The 15,858-nt window shown below is 52.4% G+C and overlaps 3 protein-coding genes across 3 annotated transcripts; 1 reads left to right on the top strand and 2 right to left on the bottom strand.

Annotated features, from left to right (window-relative positions):
* Nucleotides 1-255: 255 nt before the first annotated feature.
* On the bottom strand, nt 256-2,333 carry UCRPA7_6579 (putative karyogamy protein; the record flags this gene model as incomplete). The annotated part of the gene is made up of 2 exons (XM_007919116.1): nt 256-401; nt 659-2,333. The coding sequence occupies 2 exons, from the start codon at nt 2,331-2,333 to the stop codon at nt 256-258; spliced, it is 1,821 nt and encodes a 606-aa protein (XP_007917307.1).
* A 5,117-nt stretch (nt 2,334-7,450) lies between these two features.
* UCRPA7_6578 (hypothetical protein) lies at nt 7,451-9,021 on the top strand (the record flags this gene model as incomplete). The annotated part of the gene is made up of 2 exons (XM_007919115.1): nt 7,451-7,461; nt 7,866-9,021. 2 exons carry the CDS (start codon nt 7,451-7,453, stop codon nt 9,019-9,021), a joined length of 1,167 nt encoding a protein of 388 aa, XP_007917306.1.
* A 586-nt stretch (nt 9,022-9,607) lies between these two features.
* Nucleotides 9,608-12,336, bottom strand: UCRPA7_6577 (putative helicase musn protein; the record flags this gene model as incomplete). The annotated part of the gene is made up of 2 exons (XM_007919114.1): nt 9,608-10,795; nt 10,852-12,336. 2 exons carry the CDS (start codon nt 12,334-12,336, stop codon nt 9,608-9,610), a joined length of 2,673 nt encoding a protein of 890 aa, XP_007917305.1.
* Between the last annotated feature and the right edge of the window lie 3,522 nt (nt 12,337-15,858).

The raw sequence follows: 15,858 nt of genomic DNA, 5'->3' as shown, positions 1-15,858 counted from the left end.
TTTTTATGCTTCGGCTGCGGCAGAAGACTAACCCGCCGAGATGATGCAAGGGAGCTGGCAGGCCGTTGTGCTGCACTGGGAGCACCCTCAGTAGTAGGCTTGGGCGGTTGTAGGGACGCACGTCGGTTTGTGAGCGCAGACATTGACGATTGGGATGTCAGACGCGGTTTCGAAAGGGGCTGTTGAGCATATGGTCCAGGTGATGCTAGTCGCTCCCGGAAGGACAGACGATTGGCAGGTTTGGAAGGGGTGTCCTCAGGTATTGGAGAGGAGGAAGCTGCCCTCAGAGGACTCCGCATGGGCAGTTTGGACGCCGAAGAACCAGGGGTCAAAGCAGAGTGTGAGCGAGTGGGAGTTGGCGTGCCCTTCGCGTATGGGCTGGGAGTGGTTGCACTGAGTGGCTTGAAGTGGTGTCCCGTATCAACATGAGTCGTGGATGAGTTCCATCGGGGACGAGTGCCAAGCGTAGATGTAGGGCGCGGTATAGCACCCCGTGCGGTTGGGGTTTCGGAGCCCTCACGACTCGGGGTTGACAGCCCGCTGATGGAAGACAACCGAGAAACAGGCTTCCGTGGCAGATGAGATGGGGTTGTCCCTGAAAGGCTTCTTCGGTTGGACGGCTGCGGCAGGTGGCTACCGAGGCTGCTTGATGCTCGACGCTGTTGTTTCATATTCTTAGGGCCCGGCTTTGTCGTGTCGATACCCAAGCCAGACATAATGACGGAAGACGGAGGTGAGCTGCCTGGTGTCTCGACGCCACTGCCAATGGTGGACCGGTCATTAGAGAGCATGCTCGAAATTGAGTCCCTGAGCTGTTGACTCCGTTTGTCGGATTGTATCTCCTCGAGAGTCATGTCCATGTCAGCCATCTGGTTCTTGAGACCTTCCCATTTCGTTTGCATCTCGGCGTGGAGTCTTAGAATCTCCCCGTTTACGGTAAGTCTGTCCTTCACTCCTCTGTCAATGATCAGGAGGACCCGCTCGATTGCTGGACCATAGTGCGTCTTCTTCGCCTCGTAGCTCTCAATCTTCTTGGCCATGACTGGCTGATTAGTCAAGTGCATACCTGCGTCGACTCCCTCCTTCAGCTTGGCAAGACTTCGCTCAACAGATTCATACATCTTCTGAGCCTGTCGACCAGCTCCACGAAATACAAGAATCCAGCGATCCTCGCCAAGTTCTTTACGTAGGGATTCGGCATCCTTCTCTAGCTTCTTGTAGCTTGCATCCAGACCAGTTCTTCTCATCTCAAGTTCCTCACAGGCAGTTGGAAATGCTTGCTGTGCCCTTGTCTCAAAAACCGAGAGCCTCATAGGGAGAAAATCTAAGGAAGCGCGCAACGGTTGCATCCTTGCGAATAGCGCAAGGAGACTTGAGTCGTCCTGGGAGAGACTCGGACCAGGCGAACTAGGACTAGCAGGGAATGGTGGCAGGCTGAATCGATTGTTCACCTGCAGCCTAGTCATGGCAGGTGGTGTCTCTTCCACGATGGTTTCCAAATCGCCGATGTCTACGCCGTCCCCATTCGCAATGGCCATTACTGATTTATGCCTCTTCTCTTCCATCTCAAAGACCAGCCGGCTGAGCTCATCCATCTCGTTCTGGATATCACCAAGCACCATGTTCCAGAGCTCTTCCCACTCCATGGCGATCTCGACCTGCGCCTTCACACTGTGAAGGGTGAGACGAATTGTACCCCATTCCAGCATGATGCCTTCCATCTGCTCAACAGCCCTTCGAAGGTCGTCAGGAGAAACGTTGCTGATGTCATCCCGTCCTTGCAACTCCTCAATTGCGGAAACGTAAACGTTAATAAGCTCCTCGAATCGAGTAATAGCGTTTTCCACTTCCTCCAATCCCTCCCTACCTCCAGCCGCAGCCCACTCGACGTCGTCGTCGCTATCGAGTCCATCTATTACCTCTGACGCCTTGGAAATCCAGCTACGGATCTGGTCGGCGGCACCAATCAATGCCTTCGAAGCTGCTTGAGCCGTGGGGATGGCAGATACTTTGCCAGAAAGCGATTCTGCATCGGGAAGTTGTAGTGACGTGAGTTGTGCGAGTTGGTTTGCAAACGATGCGCGCGAGATGGTATATATTGAACCTGGACGCTGTAGGCCAAGCGGATTGAAATAGGACGAAGAATCAGGAATGTACTCTTGCTGCGGAGTTGCGGGCGGTGGGGGAGAATCCTTAGGGAGAGGCGGTGGAGGGATATCAGGCGACGCGGGTGGCCTCGTATCTCTTTCTAGATGTTCCCGCCGCGTGTCTAGTGTGACCTTTGTACCATTGCCATTTGTATGATCGGGCAGCCGATACTTGTGCGTATCCATATCGAGCGGCGCCGAGGTTTCGATCTCGGGAAGAAAGTTGGACGGCGTCTCCACGTCAAGGCTATCGGGTAGAGCGACGGTCTCCTCGGCCTCGTCTGTGGAAGCTTTGACTGATTTGGAAGACCTCAAGCTTGCCTTGGAAGGTATGCGGACAATAGCGCCCTTCCAAGGGCGGCCCCGCCGTTCTATAACAGGAGCCGCTGAGCCTGTCTGATGTTTCTGGTCAAGATGTCTTAATTGATCTTCGTTCAAGCGTCCGACGCGTTCCTGTTGCGTTGGCGGCGGGGGCGAGGCTTTCCTTGCAGTGCCAAATCCGAGAGCTTTCAATCGCGCTGCTAGGCCGGGTGATGGTTTTCGAGGCTGTGGTGTGTGCGCTGGGTGTCCGCCTGATCGCGTAGTCAGGTTGTTGTCATTCGCGGGTGGTTCTGTTAGTTGTGGTTGTGAGTTGGAAATTTTGGCGGAGTTGTTGATATTGTTAGCAGCGCCAGCGGTGGTGCTGGCATCCAAGGGGCGCAGCTGGAAAAGGTCGCTAGAGACGTCCGCGAAAGCTAGGACGGCAGCTGGCTCGACATTTTGGCTGTGATGTTGACGCGGAGAATGCGATGAAGGAGCGGCAGGAGAAGCAGTAGCGCTGCTGGCTGGAGTGATTAGGCCGGGCATTTACTCCAACGAGGATGTGTCCTGCCACTGCAACGGCGGTGGATCGATAGGAAACACTGGGTTTGGCAGACAGGCCACGGCAGCGGTCAGGACCCGATCCCCTGGGGCTGGAGGGCTTCGAGCGGAGCTTGAATTTGGGATGCGCGCTGCACGGGAAAAGCTGATGCCTGCTCAAGCTATCTAGTGGTATCCGCTCCCCGCCTATTCGCAGCAGCTTCGTCAACAAGGCCAGCAGAAGTGCTGTACTTGGACTTGAGCTCAGAAAGGCAGTCGGGGTCGAGTGATGCTGGCCGGCCACTCCTCGTTCTCACAGGATTAGCTGGGCATTCATGAGAGCCTGTGGGGGATTTTGGCGGAGACTTCGATAGTGATTGGGGGAGAGGTTTGTGCGCATGCAGTAGCCGAGCTGCAGGATGAGGGCGACAGCGCAGCGTAGCGAAGCACAGTCAGAGTCAATCAGCTGTGCGGTGCGTTCGTCCTCCTGGAGGCTGCAGAAACGAATGCGGTATACGTATAGACAGAAATGACACCTTGACAGATTGCTCGATCGGGCTCTGGGGGAAGTCTAGGAAGGGAAAGAAAAAGGAGTCCCGTGTGAAGCAGTAGAAAAGAAAAGTGAAGAGAGCGGCGGCAGACTCGAGACGTTGAACTTGGACACCGGAGCAAACAGCGGCGACTGGACTCGACTCGACTGGACTGGAATGGAATGCAGCAGGGGGGGAGTGAAGTGTCAGGCGCTTCACCACAGCCGGCTTTCGACCTGCTGGACGTTGTGATCGTCTTGTATCGCTAACCAGTGTGGAAAGAGCATCCGTTGTAATTATTATGATTATTTGCTGCAATTGCGTGGTGCTGTATCCGTACTCTGAAAGGCAAGAAGGAAATTAACGTATAACAAGCCCCGTTCGTTTGTTGTCTCTGGCGGTGCTGGTGAGAGACTGAGAGTGGAGAGAGCCCCAGTGAGGCAATGTAAGGCAGACCGACCAGGGAAGGAAGGGAGGGAGGGAGGGGGCGGCGCCGTCTGGGTCGAAGTAGGCAAGGACGATGAAGAGGGCACCTTCTAGCCTAGGCAGTTGCAAGAAGCTCGTTCTTCAGGAAGCAAGTCCAATTGAGGCAACAAGAGAAGTAGACTGGACTGAAATTTGTTATCAAGAATGGACTTTTCGAGCGCACAGAGGCTATCAGGACTAGAAGACAAGACAGTGAAGAGTTGTGGGATGCAGCTCGGAGGCAACGGAGAGGGAAATGATATTGAGTCTCCAGCCCATCACCACCGGCCAACCTTGCCTTAGCCTGCTCGAAGGCAAATAACGACAAACGCAGGCGTGTGATACAGCATCTTAGTTTACCGTACTTCACATCAGATCTAGGGCGAAGCAAGCCGCCTCCCCTTTCCAAGCTTAGCTCTTGTGATTCGTTCTGAAGCCGACCCCTCTTGTTCTACGACTGTACTAAGTGCGCCTGGCTTCACTGGTCTGCCGTTCAACGTGCCACCAGATGCCGTGTTCTCCTGTGCTTCTAGCAACGCCAGCGACCTCAGCTCCTGGGCTTCCGTCGCATTCATTGGGCGCCGGTGAGCTGCCACCTGCCGACCGGTTCCCTCGCGACCAAACACAACAGGAGGTCGGGCGCAGCGGAGCTCGAGGACTTGGGGAAGATCCATCCAAATCAAAGTTACAGCGTTGTAGTGATGACACCAATGGGCCGCCCCTCCTGGGGAGCCTTGCCAGCCTGGAATTAAACAGAACAGAGCCAAGAGGTCATCCAGACACAGTAACTCGATGCTTGCTATTCAGATGTGCACAAAGCTCGAGAGGCTACTGCCCCTGGTCCGTTGGACAAGGGTCGCCGACCATCAACTCGGTAATTTGTAGCCGTTTGCAGTTTGGTCGAGACCCTCGGGCCAGCTGCCCCGGCCGCCACGAGGTGCCAAACCGCCAGGGTCCAGATGGGGGCTTTTGTCTCACTGCTCTGCCCGTGGCCCGACCACCGGAAAGCCTGGGAAAGACCCTTCACGAGTTGAGATCAAGATGCCGGCATTCATATACAATCGCCAAAGAAACGCCGTAATCGACTTGACGGATGATCTTTTGTTTACCACACAGCAACAAGAGACAAGCAGAGGTCTTCAGATGATCCGCGACACTTGAGAGGTTGACGAGACGGCAACAGAAACGAGTCGTTGCCCGTGGCTCCAATACACCAGTGACACAGCAGATCCTTCAGATCATCGGCCTATGATAAAGTCTAGTTCAGGGGCGGCGTGAGCTTCGGACAGAGAATACCCTGCACCTGGGGCAGCTCTATCTCGCATGACTGGTGATCTATTTCTGCAGGGCCAGGCTCTTTTGTGATCAGAACCTCCCTCTGCTATGACCCCTCGTCTACGTCCAGCTTCGGCTCTCCTTTGATGCTAGAATGAGCGGAGAGATGGTTGATAGTAATACGTGAGATGGCCAAGCAGGGTAGCTGAGGATAGTGCAGCAAATGCCGACATGCATAACATCGCCCGGCATAAAGCCTCGAAGCAGTGTGAAACATTACGTCTCCCCGAGCTTCACAACTCACTCAAAGTAATCAAATGTGCTCTGAAATGGGGTTCGAGAACTCGCTTGTCGGCCCACGGGCATGTTTAATTGCGTGCCGTATGCAAGTGTAGGGGCTGGTGTGGTAGCAACTTGGCCTTATGCAGGAACGAATGTTCTCTTCCCTTGTTATGCATGAGGCTTGCATCACTGATTAGGCTGGCCATATTATGACCTAACCACCTTGCATATGTGGCTGATGCAAAGGCACCATCTCTTCATCATGTAGTGAATCACGAGAACGAGTACTCGGCAGTACTAATTCAACATATCACGATGCCTCCCCTGGAGTTCCAGGAATTCTAAGTAGAGTCTGCTTCCAAGCTGGGCAGGTGCAGTCTGCTCAACAACCGGGAACATGATGCGTGAGGTACTTGCCAAATTGAGCAACGGGAGGTCAAAAGGGCTCGGAACAACAACACATCTTGAAATCTAGTGAAGAGATGAATTTTGTTTACAACAAGCCACATATTTTAATAACGCTCTTACAAGCTGACTTGATGCCAACGGTTCCCTTGTAAAGCCGGCTAGGACCATCGATCAATTCCATGGGTTAGGTAAGCTGTTCCTGTTCGTGATTCACAGTGCTAAGTGAAGACGGTGATTGTCTCAAGCTAGCTACGCTGCCTGGACCTCTACAATTCCAGTGCTTCCGATTCGTTTTCAATCCTGCGTTGCCCGGGACACTGTTGATATGCTTTCATGCAGTGCGTGGCGACATTGTGGTGTCACTGGATGCTGGATAATGGATCATGGACCTGAAGAGCTGGACAGCGACACCCTCGAGTTTGGAAATGTGAAGATATATTTATCGCTGGAGACAGCCACTCCCGATGCACGCTTTGCTTGCTTTGCTCACTTTCCTCACATACCCTGCGGACTCAAAGTGTCCGACGGCATACACCGTGATATTGGATTGCACTGACTGGTTCATCTCCCACTGATGCTAGTGGTTGTCATCTGGAGCCTAATCTAATCTAGCCGGCCGTTTGTTTCACGCGTCCATCCGCGGCCTCGACCCCACTGCTTGCTCGGGGGCGACGCGAATCTGCACAAATTGGAGAAAAGTGCCTGGAGGCAAAGAGGAGGTTGTCACGGTCACGAACGAACGAACGAACCCCCTGGCGTCGCATCCCCCGTCTTTGCCAGCCCTTCTCCAATCCAATTGGATTCACCCACCAGCTGCTGGTGTATTTGCATCCACATTCCCACTCACACCTCTTGCATTTCTTGGTGTCTCACGAAATCCATCCATCCATCTCTTCTGCTTGACGGCAGCCTGTCTCTCCTGCAACTTCAACCACTCGTTCATTCATCCAGCCCGCCCTCTGCACAACGGAGAGTACTTACAGTCACTCTCTTACGAATTACTAGCATTTTGCTGCACTACGAAAGCTCCTCTGAAGCTGTAGCTGCTGTGCAGCCCCACGAAAAGCTTCATTGTGTGAGACATCGCTAGCTCCACGCTGGTCTCGTTGCTGCGGTTGCCTCCTGAGACGTGCCTCCAGCCAATCACCCGCATTTATTTACTTGGCGATAATTTGCCTACATCACGACCTTGACTGATCGGCCACGATACGGGTACACCGAGAACTGGAAGGTGCACGAGGTTTCGAGACGGATCTCTTCGCAGGTCACCTGTTACTTGTGGTATTGACGTGGACAATCGAGCTGTCAATTTAGCTCCCTTCTGTGTTAATCCTAACCCCTTAATACAACTCAATATGGCCGCCGCGCACGACGAGCCACCGACACTGCGATGCGACTCACCGTCGCCCGATACTGCGCCAACGCCAGCTCTAGGGGCATCTTTGGAGCTCTCGCGGTCTCTCTCCACAGCCTCCTCGGCATCCCACGGTTCAGCAACTACCGATGCATCACACGTACGTGAGTCGCTCGGTAGCGATATGTCGAGCTACAGTCGGCACTCATCAGCCAGCTTCCAAATGTCCCGCCGCTCGGACGTCAGCAACCTCTCCGCATCTAGTAGACAGTCTACCGGCAGCTTCGACCGGCCTGTGGGCAAGCGAAGGGGGTATATGCGGCCGCATGGGACCGAGTTTGCGCATAGTGCAAAGAGTCGGGAAAGTGTATTGAGCCTGGGAAGCATAGCGCATCTACAATACTATTTCGCGCGGACTGGTCTACTGGACGGAAAAGGCGGACAGCTAGCTCGGAAGAGGGCGCAGAAGGCACGCACCCTGGACCTCAGCTCGTTAGACACGGCTTCATTCTCGTCAGCATTGCCGACACCCAAGATTGTCACTAGCTCTGACACAGACTCCAGCTATGCAAGCATGGGGAGCAGCCCCGATCTGGTGGCGCACAGCTTCGGCACCGGTGCCGGACAGATGGTGGAAAGTCCCATTCAGGAGGAGCACAATGATCACCAAGACGAGTACTACTCTGACGATTTTGAGGAGCCCGATCCCGGCATGCTACCACCGACGGCGAGCACGTACAATTATAGGGAAAAGCCCCTTCCAAAGCCACCATCAATAGCTGAGCTAAAGGCTGATCTAAAATCTGCACTGGATGCTGCATCCCAAGCAGTCAACGACGTTAAAGGCAACAAAAGCCTGCCCCCTCCGCCGGACGCAACAGAGGAGCAGGCCGACGCGCAAGTGGGAACACCAGGGTGGTATGAGATACAGGGCATGCATATTCTGGACGTCATGACACTGGCGATTCGAGCTGCGAAGGTGTACTACACGTCTCATGAACACCCCGACAGGTTAGACGCTATAAAGTCAGAGAAGGAAATCCGATCAGAGCTTCTCGCCGTCATGGATGTGCTGAAACGCATGGCAAGTCGTCTGTTCACGGGGGGCATACGCGATGATGAGCTCAAAGCTATGGAAGCCTGGATTTCCGGCCTATATCAGATGCTCAAGAAGGAAGAAGACTTGGAAGCGGCTGAGAAGGCCGAGCGCTCTAGTTGGACGTGGGTGCGTGACGAAGATTGGCCTGCCGGCACTGAAATACAACGGGAGTATGCGTTCTTGCTGAGCATGCTGGACGGCGACACAACTAGCGCTCCCGCTCCGGACGGGAGCACTATGAAGGTGGAGCCGCTTCCCGAGTGGACACCCATTGACCGGTCGGCGTCCCTGGATGCGCAAAGTGTCCCCACGCCGTTCCTGAAGAGCCTGCAAAATGGGTTACGGTTGGTACAACTTCATAATGCCGCGGTCCGCAAGTCGAAGCGACGATTTGGCGCCATCGGCCCTTTCCATACGGACACACAAAAGCCATATCGCTGTGCCGACAATCTGCGCTACTGGCTCAAGGCTGCCGAGCTGCGCTGGGAGGTCCTGCTGCGCGTCGATGCCCTTGGCGTGGTGTATAATAGTAAGCCCGATGTCTGGCTCGACCTCGAGGATGCTGTGCTCAAGTGGTGCCGCAAGGTTCGCGAGGAGATTACGAGCGAGATTCAGGGCTAGGCACCATGGCTCTCGTGTGATCTCTCGGCGCGGAAAATTTAATATCAGGAAAGGCGGTGAATTGGTCAGGATAGACTGGGATGATGTTGAGGACTTATGACTTGATGTGCTACAACTACAACTTATCAGCTATTTATTCCCCTGCCGCATTCGTTGCATATTTCTGCTTGTTTTTCAAAGTTCAGAGAGAACTTGATATGGGGGAGATTGGAGAACTTTCCAGCATATCTCACTGCATAGGGGTTGTTGATACTGTACTGCCGCTGCTCAGTGCAGCTTGGGGGACGAGACGCAGGCCCCATATTCTTTTGATGTCTTCACACTACTTATACCCGTAGCATAGGTCTGAGGCGTAAATTGACGTTAATTTTTATCTTGATGAACTTCTAAAGTATCCGCTGAATGCAGTGCCGGGAGCCTGCCAACGCCATAATAATGCTAGCGACGTACCGTCCTTCTTGCGCCTAGCTAAAGCAAATGCATCTACTACCGCTGCCAAACGGTCCAAGCCACATAATATATACACCATAACTTAGAGTGATCCTTATTCACTTGATCCCCAGGCAACACGAGAAAGAGCCCCTGTTCATAGGGGCATCAAACCAATGCCGCTAAAAGAACCCCTCCCTGCACCCACCTTGGACGCCTTAGTCCTGCTTGGGCCACCACTCGTCCGTCTGCTTCCTCCCGAAGACGCCTTGCGCTTGGTGACACCACCGCTGGACCTACCACGGGCGAAGTTGCTTCGACTCCCGGAGGCCTTGCGAGCGAACGGCCGCTTCCCTTTCTTACTTGCGGATGGTTGGCTCAACTGAGCGAACTTTTCATGCCACTTCTCTACTTCCCGGCTTGGGGGGCCGCTGCCGCTCGCGCCTTGTCCAAAGAACCTGGAAGATTCGAGGTCGTCATCTTCATCTTCCGCGTCGTCAAACCCGTCTTCATCAGAGCTAAGAAGTTCAACTACTTCGGGTCTCACCGGGCCAGGAATTTGTCTGGCGGCCGGTGCGCGTGTGAGTACCCTGGGTTCATCGTCCTCGACCTCCTCTCCCATAATCTCCTTATACTGTCCATGATATTGTTTGATTAATGGGACAAGTTTGGACCCATACCTGTCCACATTATCAACGTTTATGCCCGGGATCTGCCGCATCTTGTCCAGAGTAGTTGTCCACCTAATCGCCATCTGACGCAGATGCTGTTCAGTGAAGAGAATTCTTTGCAAGCCTCTGCCATTGCGAATCTTCTCCTCCAGTTCTTTCGCCTCCGGCAAAAAGTGATGAATGATATCTTGGTGAATGTCGGGAATGTTAGCCTCAGCAAACGCCGTATCTCTAGAAATCGGCGGGCCGAGCTCGTCGAGGGTCCTTTGTCGCTGTCGTGGCACATAGCGGACAGGATTAAAATGTTCATCCTCGTCGTCATCGTCATCCGAAACAACAAAGTTGTCTTTCTCGTAGCCATTGATGTGCAATGGCCCACCAGCGTCCTCAGCACTGTCCAACCCCTGTTCATCTCCATCAGTAGCCTCATCGTCAATGAATTGGTTGACGCGTGCCTTCTTTCTCTTTCGAATGGGAGAAGAGACGTTCGTAGATGGAGGCGGTCTTCGCACCTGCGGTGCATCTAGTAGATCCACCCCTTCGGCTGCTTCCGCTTGCGCTCTCTTCGATCTCTTCTTGGCTTGCTTGGGAACAACAGTCTTGGCACCACCGACCTGAGCCATTATCTGCAGTTTGCGTCTGCCAGAGACAAAGTCCCGGGAAGTACGACCAATCTAGAAAAGGCGGTTAATAAGGCTCTTGCCCTCGATGATGATGATGACAAACTTACGACAAAATATGTAATCGCCATGCCGAACTTCCTATTGATGGTATTCTCCTCGTCCAAGGCATTTTCTGCAGCAAGCTTGAAGATGATTGAGTTGACGTCGGATTTCTTGAGACTTCTGGCTATACCATGATACTGCACTGCGTCATCATAATCTGGCCGTTTCTTTCCCATCAGGATCTCGGTGCATTGGGCAAGAGTCATGCGCCCGTAAAGCCGAATTACTTCCAATGCAGCTTTGGCATACTGAGAGAAGTCCTGAAGCTCAAATGTACCGCCGACTTTACAGTTATCGCAAGTCTTATTGCACTCTTCTCGTGAAAACGCCTCGCCGAAGTAGCGGAGTATTTCAACTCGGCGACACTCGTGTTTGCTCTCACAAAAGCTGATCACCTTGTCTAGCATCTCTCTCTGACGCTCCTTCTGCTGGGTATTACCGTCTCCTTCGTCAATGAATCTCCTTAGAGTGGCAATGTCTCCATAACTAAAATAGAGAAAGCAATCCGAAGGCTTGCCGTCGCGACCAGCACGGCCAGTTTCCTGATAATAGCCTTCCAAACTCTTTGGTAGATGATGGTGTATAACGAATCTGACGTCGGGCTTGTCGATACCCATGCCGAAAGCAATAGTAGCAACGACCACCTTGATAGCTCCTTTCTGCCAAGCTCGCTGAATGCGGACCTTCTCAGCGGGCTCAATGCTTGCGTGGTAGTGGTGTGCGTTGATATTGTAATCATCATTCAGCTTTTTCGCGATTGTCTCCGACGACTTCCTTGACAGGGTGTAAACAATGCCGGTTTGATTGCGATAGCGTGAGTTGATCAGGTCAGCAATGCTTGCCACGGTAGTCTTGTCCTTGCTTCGAATCTCGTAATACAGGTTGGGTCGGTTGAAGCTCTGCGAGAACACTTGGCAACCATCCATGGCCAAATTATGTTTGATGTCTGCAATAACATTCTGGGTAGCAGTCGCCGTCAATGCCATAACGGGGACGCTAGGGAATTTCCGTCGAAATTCCCCAAGAGCCTTGTAATCGGGTCTGAAGTCATGCCCCCATTGACTGACACAATGTGCCTCATCAATGACGATCCGCGCAAGCTTATTGTTTCGGTGTAGTAGCATCAGTCCATTGCAGAATGCATGGCTCTTGTTGACCATCTCAGGTGTTACATAGAGTAGTTGCACGAAGTGTTCCGGGTTTCTCTCCTGGAAAGAACCGAGAATCATATCTCGTGCTGGCTTCTTCATCTCGCCGTTGAAAGGCTTCGCAATGATATTGAGAGCGTTTAAGTGATCCACTTGATCCTGCATCAGACTGATCAGGGGTGAGATCACAATCGTTACTCCACGAGTCTTGCCACTGTTGATAACAGCTGGCAGTTGATAGCAGAGAGACTTTCCGCCACCAGTGGGCATGAGCACAAAAGCGTCCTTGCCCTCTAAGGTAGCATTAATTGCCTCGAGTTGGTTATGACGAAACCCAGTCATTCTAAACCGATCCTTTAGAGCCCTACGGACATCCCCAGACCAAGGAAACCTCATTGACTCTTTGGGAATGGTCGCCTTTGGACCAGGGGTAGCGTTCTTTTTTGAGCTTTCAATGGATCTGGACGTAAGACCAGCATTGCCAGAGGTCTCTGTGAACACAGTAGTGGACGATCTGTTCAACGCGGACTCAGATGATGCTTGACATCGATCGAAGTCCTCAGCGAGGGCCAGCATGTTATGAAAATCCATGTCGTCATCGTAGTCACTGAATGGCTCGGATCGTCGGTTTATTGTTTTGGAAACGCTGCCATGCACTGCAGCCGAGGAGTTTCTCGTAGCGGAAACTTCGTTGGAGTGTTGAAAATTTGGTTCTTCAAGTTCTGGGAAGAAATTATCGTCATCGAGGAACAAGTCCTCATCTGGTTCGTACTGTGGCTTCTTTGGACTCCCTTTGCTTTGCACTGTAGAGGTGTATTCAGTGGCAGGTGGAGCAAGAGTTTGGGACGCCGCGACGCGACGTGATTGCTCAGCAGGAACCTGTGTCTGAAGAATGATTTGGGAAGCGCATTCAGGAATCAACGCATTTGTCTTCGCTGAGGAAGAGGACAGGCGAGGTTCTGGTGCTTGAGTTGCCAATACAACTTGTGAACGCTGTTGCGGATCCTCTGCACCATATTCAGCCTCTTGGAACACCGTAGCATCGATACCAGCAGCCACGAGTTCTCGTCTCAAAGCCTTCCTGCTAAGACCGATTGCATCTCTTAAGACTTCTATACGTTCCTCATCCTCGGTGGTGTCTAAGTCTTCTCCATACGCAGATTCTATGCGGTTCAAGATCTCCCTCTGCTGTTCTTCTAAGTCCTTGTATGCCTTGTACGCTTCGAAAAGAACATCAAATGCTTTGAGTTGAGCCACCAAAGGAGGCTTCTCGCTTTTGATTCGCTCACGCGCGCTAGAAGACGAGCCTGTCTTTATTGCCGCAAGATATTTCTTTGCATTTTCTCGAAGCTGACCTTGCACTATTTCCCGTCGGGCTTTCACAATTGCCGGCTTGTTCAGAAAGCTATTCACAAGCAGACTTAATTCCGCTGGTTCAGCGCTGGATGAGATGTCCTCTCCTTCAGCGGGCAGCAATGATTCATCCGTTTGATCAATTACCATGATATCATCTTCTGTGCTTTGAGAATCTTCCGTGGCATGCAAAATCTGACCACTGAGCTCCGTTGAGCGCTGCTTAGACGGCGTCTCAATTAGGAAAGCACCCTCCACCGAACTGGACTGGCCCATGGCCATTGAAGTAGGTGACTCGACTTTAGTCTTGGACTCGCTTGCGCATGTGGCGAATGATACGTGATGGGTCGGTGGAGTTACAAACTCCTCGTCAGAGTCTTGAATAATATCGCTACGTTTAGCTTTTCGATTGAGCTTCGGCTCTGGACTTGGTTGTATTTGATCGTCTCCTCCTTCCATTTTGGGAAGGGGAGGTGACGATTGGGTACTGTGCTTTATTCGTCGAGGGGTGGAGCTTCTTTGGGGTGCTGCTTTGGTCGAACTGCCTTGTGATAGAGTGGTCGTTGAACTAGGGAAGTTATCCATATCATCTGCCCTGCGGATCCGAGTCTCAGTCCTACTGATGGTTTGAGTAACCATGCGTTGTTCCAGAACGGGAGTCTCAATTATCGGCGGACGACGTTTAATGGAATTTGGACGTGTAGAGCTTGGCACTGGACGACGGACACTCAAGGGGGTTTTTTGCTCAGGGACAATATCGAAAATGTCAGGGAACTCGTCGTCCTCCTCGCCATATTCCTCGTGCAATATTTTCGTTATTTCATCGCTCTTTCTCTTTTTGCCACGTCGAGAGTCCAGGTCGCTTCGTGACAGGAAGTCTCCGCCGTATAGGAAATCAGAATCGTCGAAGGCAATCGAAGACGAATCGGCATTATCATCCGCCGTTAAATCTAAAGCGTCCAGGTTGTCGTTATCGGATTCTGAAATGTCAAGAACTGGTTTCAGAGTCTTTCGCTTGCGAATTTTTGAGCTGTTTGCTGGGGTTGACTTTATGTCCCGAGATTTGGTCAGTAGATCTTCAGTGTGCAGAGAGGCCGAATATGCCTTCTGGAGGCGGCCGACGCTGGGTGAAGACGCTGGTTTCGGGATCTGCTTCTGCGTAACCACAAGGCCAGGCTTCTTGGACTTTGTTGAAGAGGTCAGTCTTCCCATGGTGCCGATCTTCGCGGAGTCTTGTCCAATTTCCTGCGATCCCGTCCTGCTTCCCGTCCCAGCATTGGTGATAAGTGCCACTTCTAGATCTGCTGGCGAGGGATTGGGGTCCAGAAATGACACTGCCGAGCTGTTCGTTCCAGCTCCCAGGTCCTGAGAAGAGACGGGGAACAGAGTATCTGGGCTGTCCAGTGGTTCGGTGGCATTAGGCAGCTCAGGCCCGAGGGGCGTCGAGAGATCTATGCAGCGCAACAACCAAGCAAGATGGTCCTCAAGGTTGTTCCGAGTCATTAAGTCGAGTTGGAACCGACGTTCCAGCAATATGCCTGCTGCATTGAGGACTTTCGTACTTTTGTGATGCCTTGAAGTTGTTCACGATGCTCCGTTTGCTCATTGTTGTGGCCTAGCTAACTGCACAGATACGGGAAGCCCCACGTTGTGGAGCGCGGCGCGTCCCCCTTCGACCCGCAAGTACCGCGTAGTCTAGTGACTTTGCACGTGCCCGAAGGCAATCGTAGGTTCCTCCTCAGCGCTTCGGACCGACGCCGCTTCCGCCAATCCACCAAATCTGTATCACTGGAGCCGAGTGCTCGACTCATTCTCCCCGTTCGATAAGAGACGACCTCCAACTCGGGAGGCTTGACAGTTGGAGGGCGATTTATTGGCCATACACAAACCTCTTCACAGCGTCTCGGGTCAATCATCACAGTTCGTGAATTTTGCTACGGATCCTCTCATTTTCCAATCTTGACTTCGTCGATCCCTCGTATAAGACTTGGAAACGGGCCTGGATGAGATCCGTTTTTAGAACCAGGACATAGAAGCGCTGGCCGAGATGAGAAGTGTCATCCTCAATATTTTCGAGACAAGCAGGTTATAGCTCGATGCGGATGAAATGGTGGTTTTTTTCATTCTTTTTTTTTCAAGATGCTATCAATTCACGAAAATGTAATCATCACATCTCGCAGAATCTAACGGGATTCGACAATACTGTTGATTTTCAGCCTGGCAATCCTTGTCACAATCATTCTGATCAGATTGGCCAGGCTTCATAGAGGTGATAAGGGAACGCCGACCATTGTCCGCATGCAAATTGTGATCCTACTCGTATTCTCTACTATGCGGAGTATGTGATTCAGCGGCAACTCGTCACCTCACGATTCCCGGGTACTCATGAGTTCGGCGAATTGGCTGGGCTGTGCACACCTGAAAATCATGCCGTGTTCATCTAAATTAACAAGAGACTTCTGACGGGCCAAACGCATGTCATCTCAGCACACGGTGGTAGGGCTGTGAGCC

The sequence above is a fragment of the Phaeoacremonium minimum genome (assembly GCF_000392275.1).
Source record: "Phaeoacremonium minimum UCRPA7 unplaced genomic scaffold PA7_03_scaffold_479, whole genome shotgun sequence".
NCBI classification, from domain to species: domain Eukaryota; kingdom Fungi; phylum Ascomycota; class Sordariomycetes; order Togniniales; family Togniniaceae; genus Phaeoacremonium; species Phaeoacremonium minimum.
Note: the sequence above shows the minus strand (reverse complement) of the source record. Positions and strands in the feature narration are given on the sequence as shown.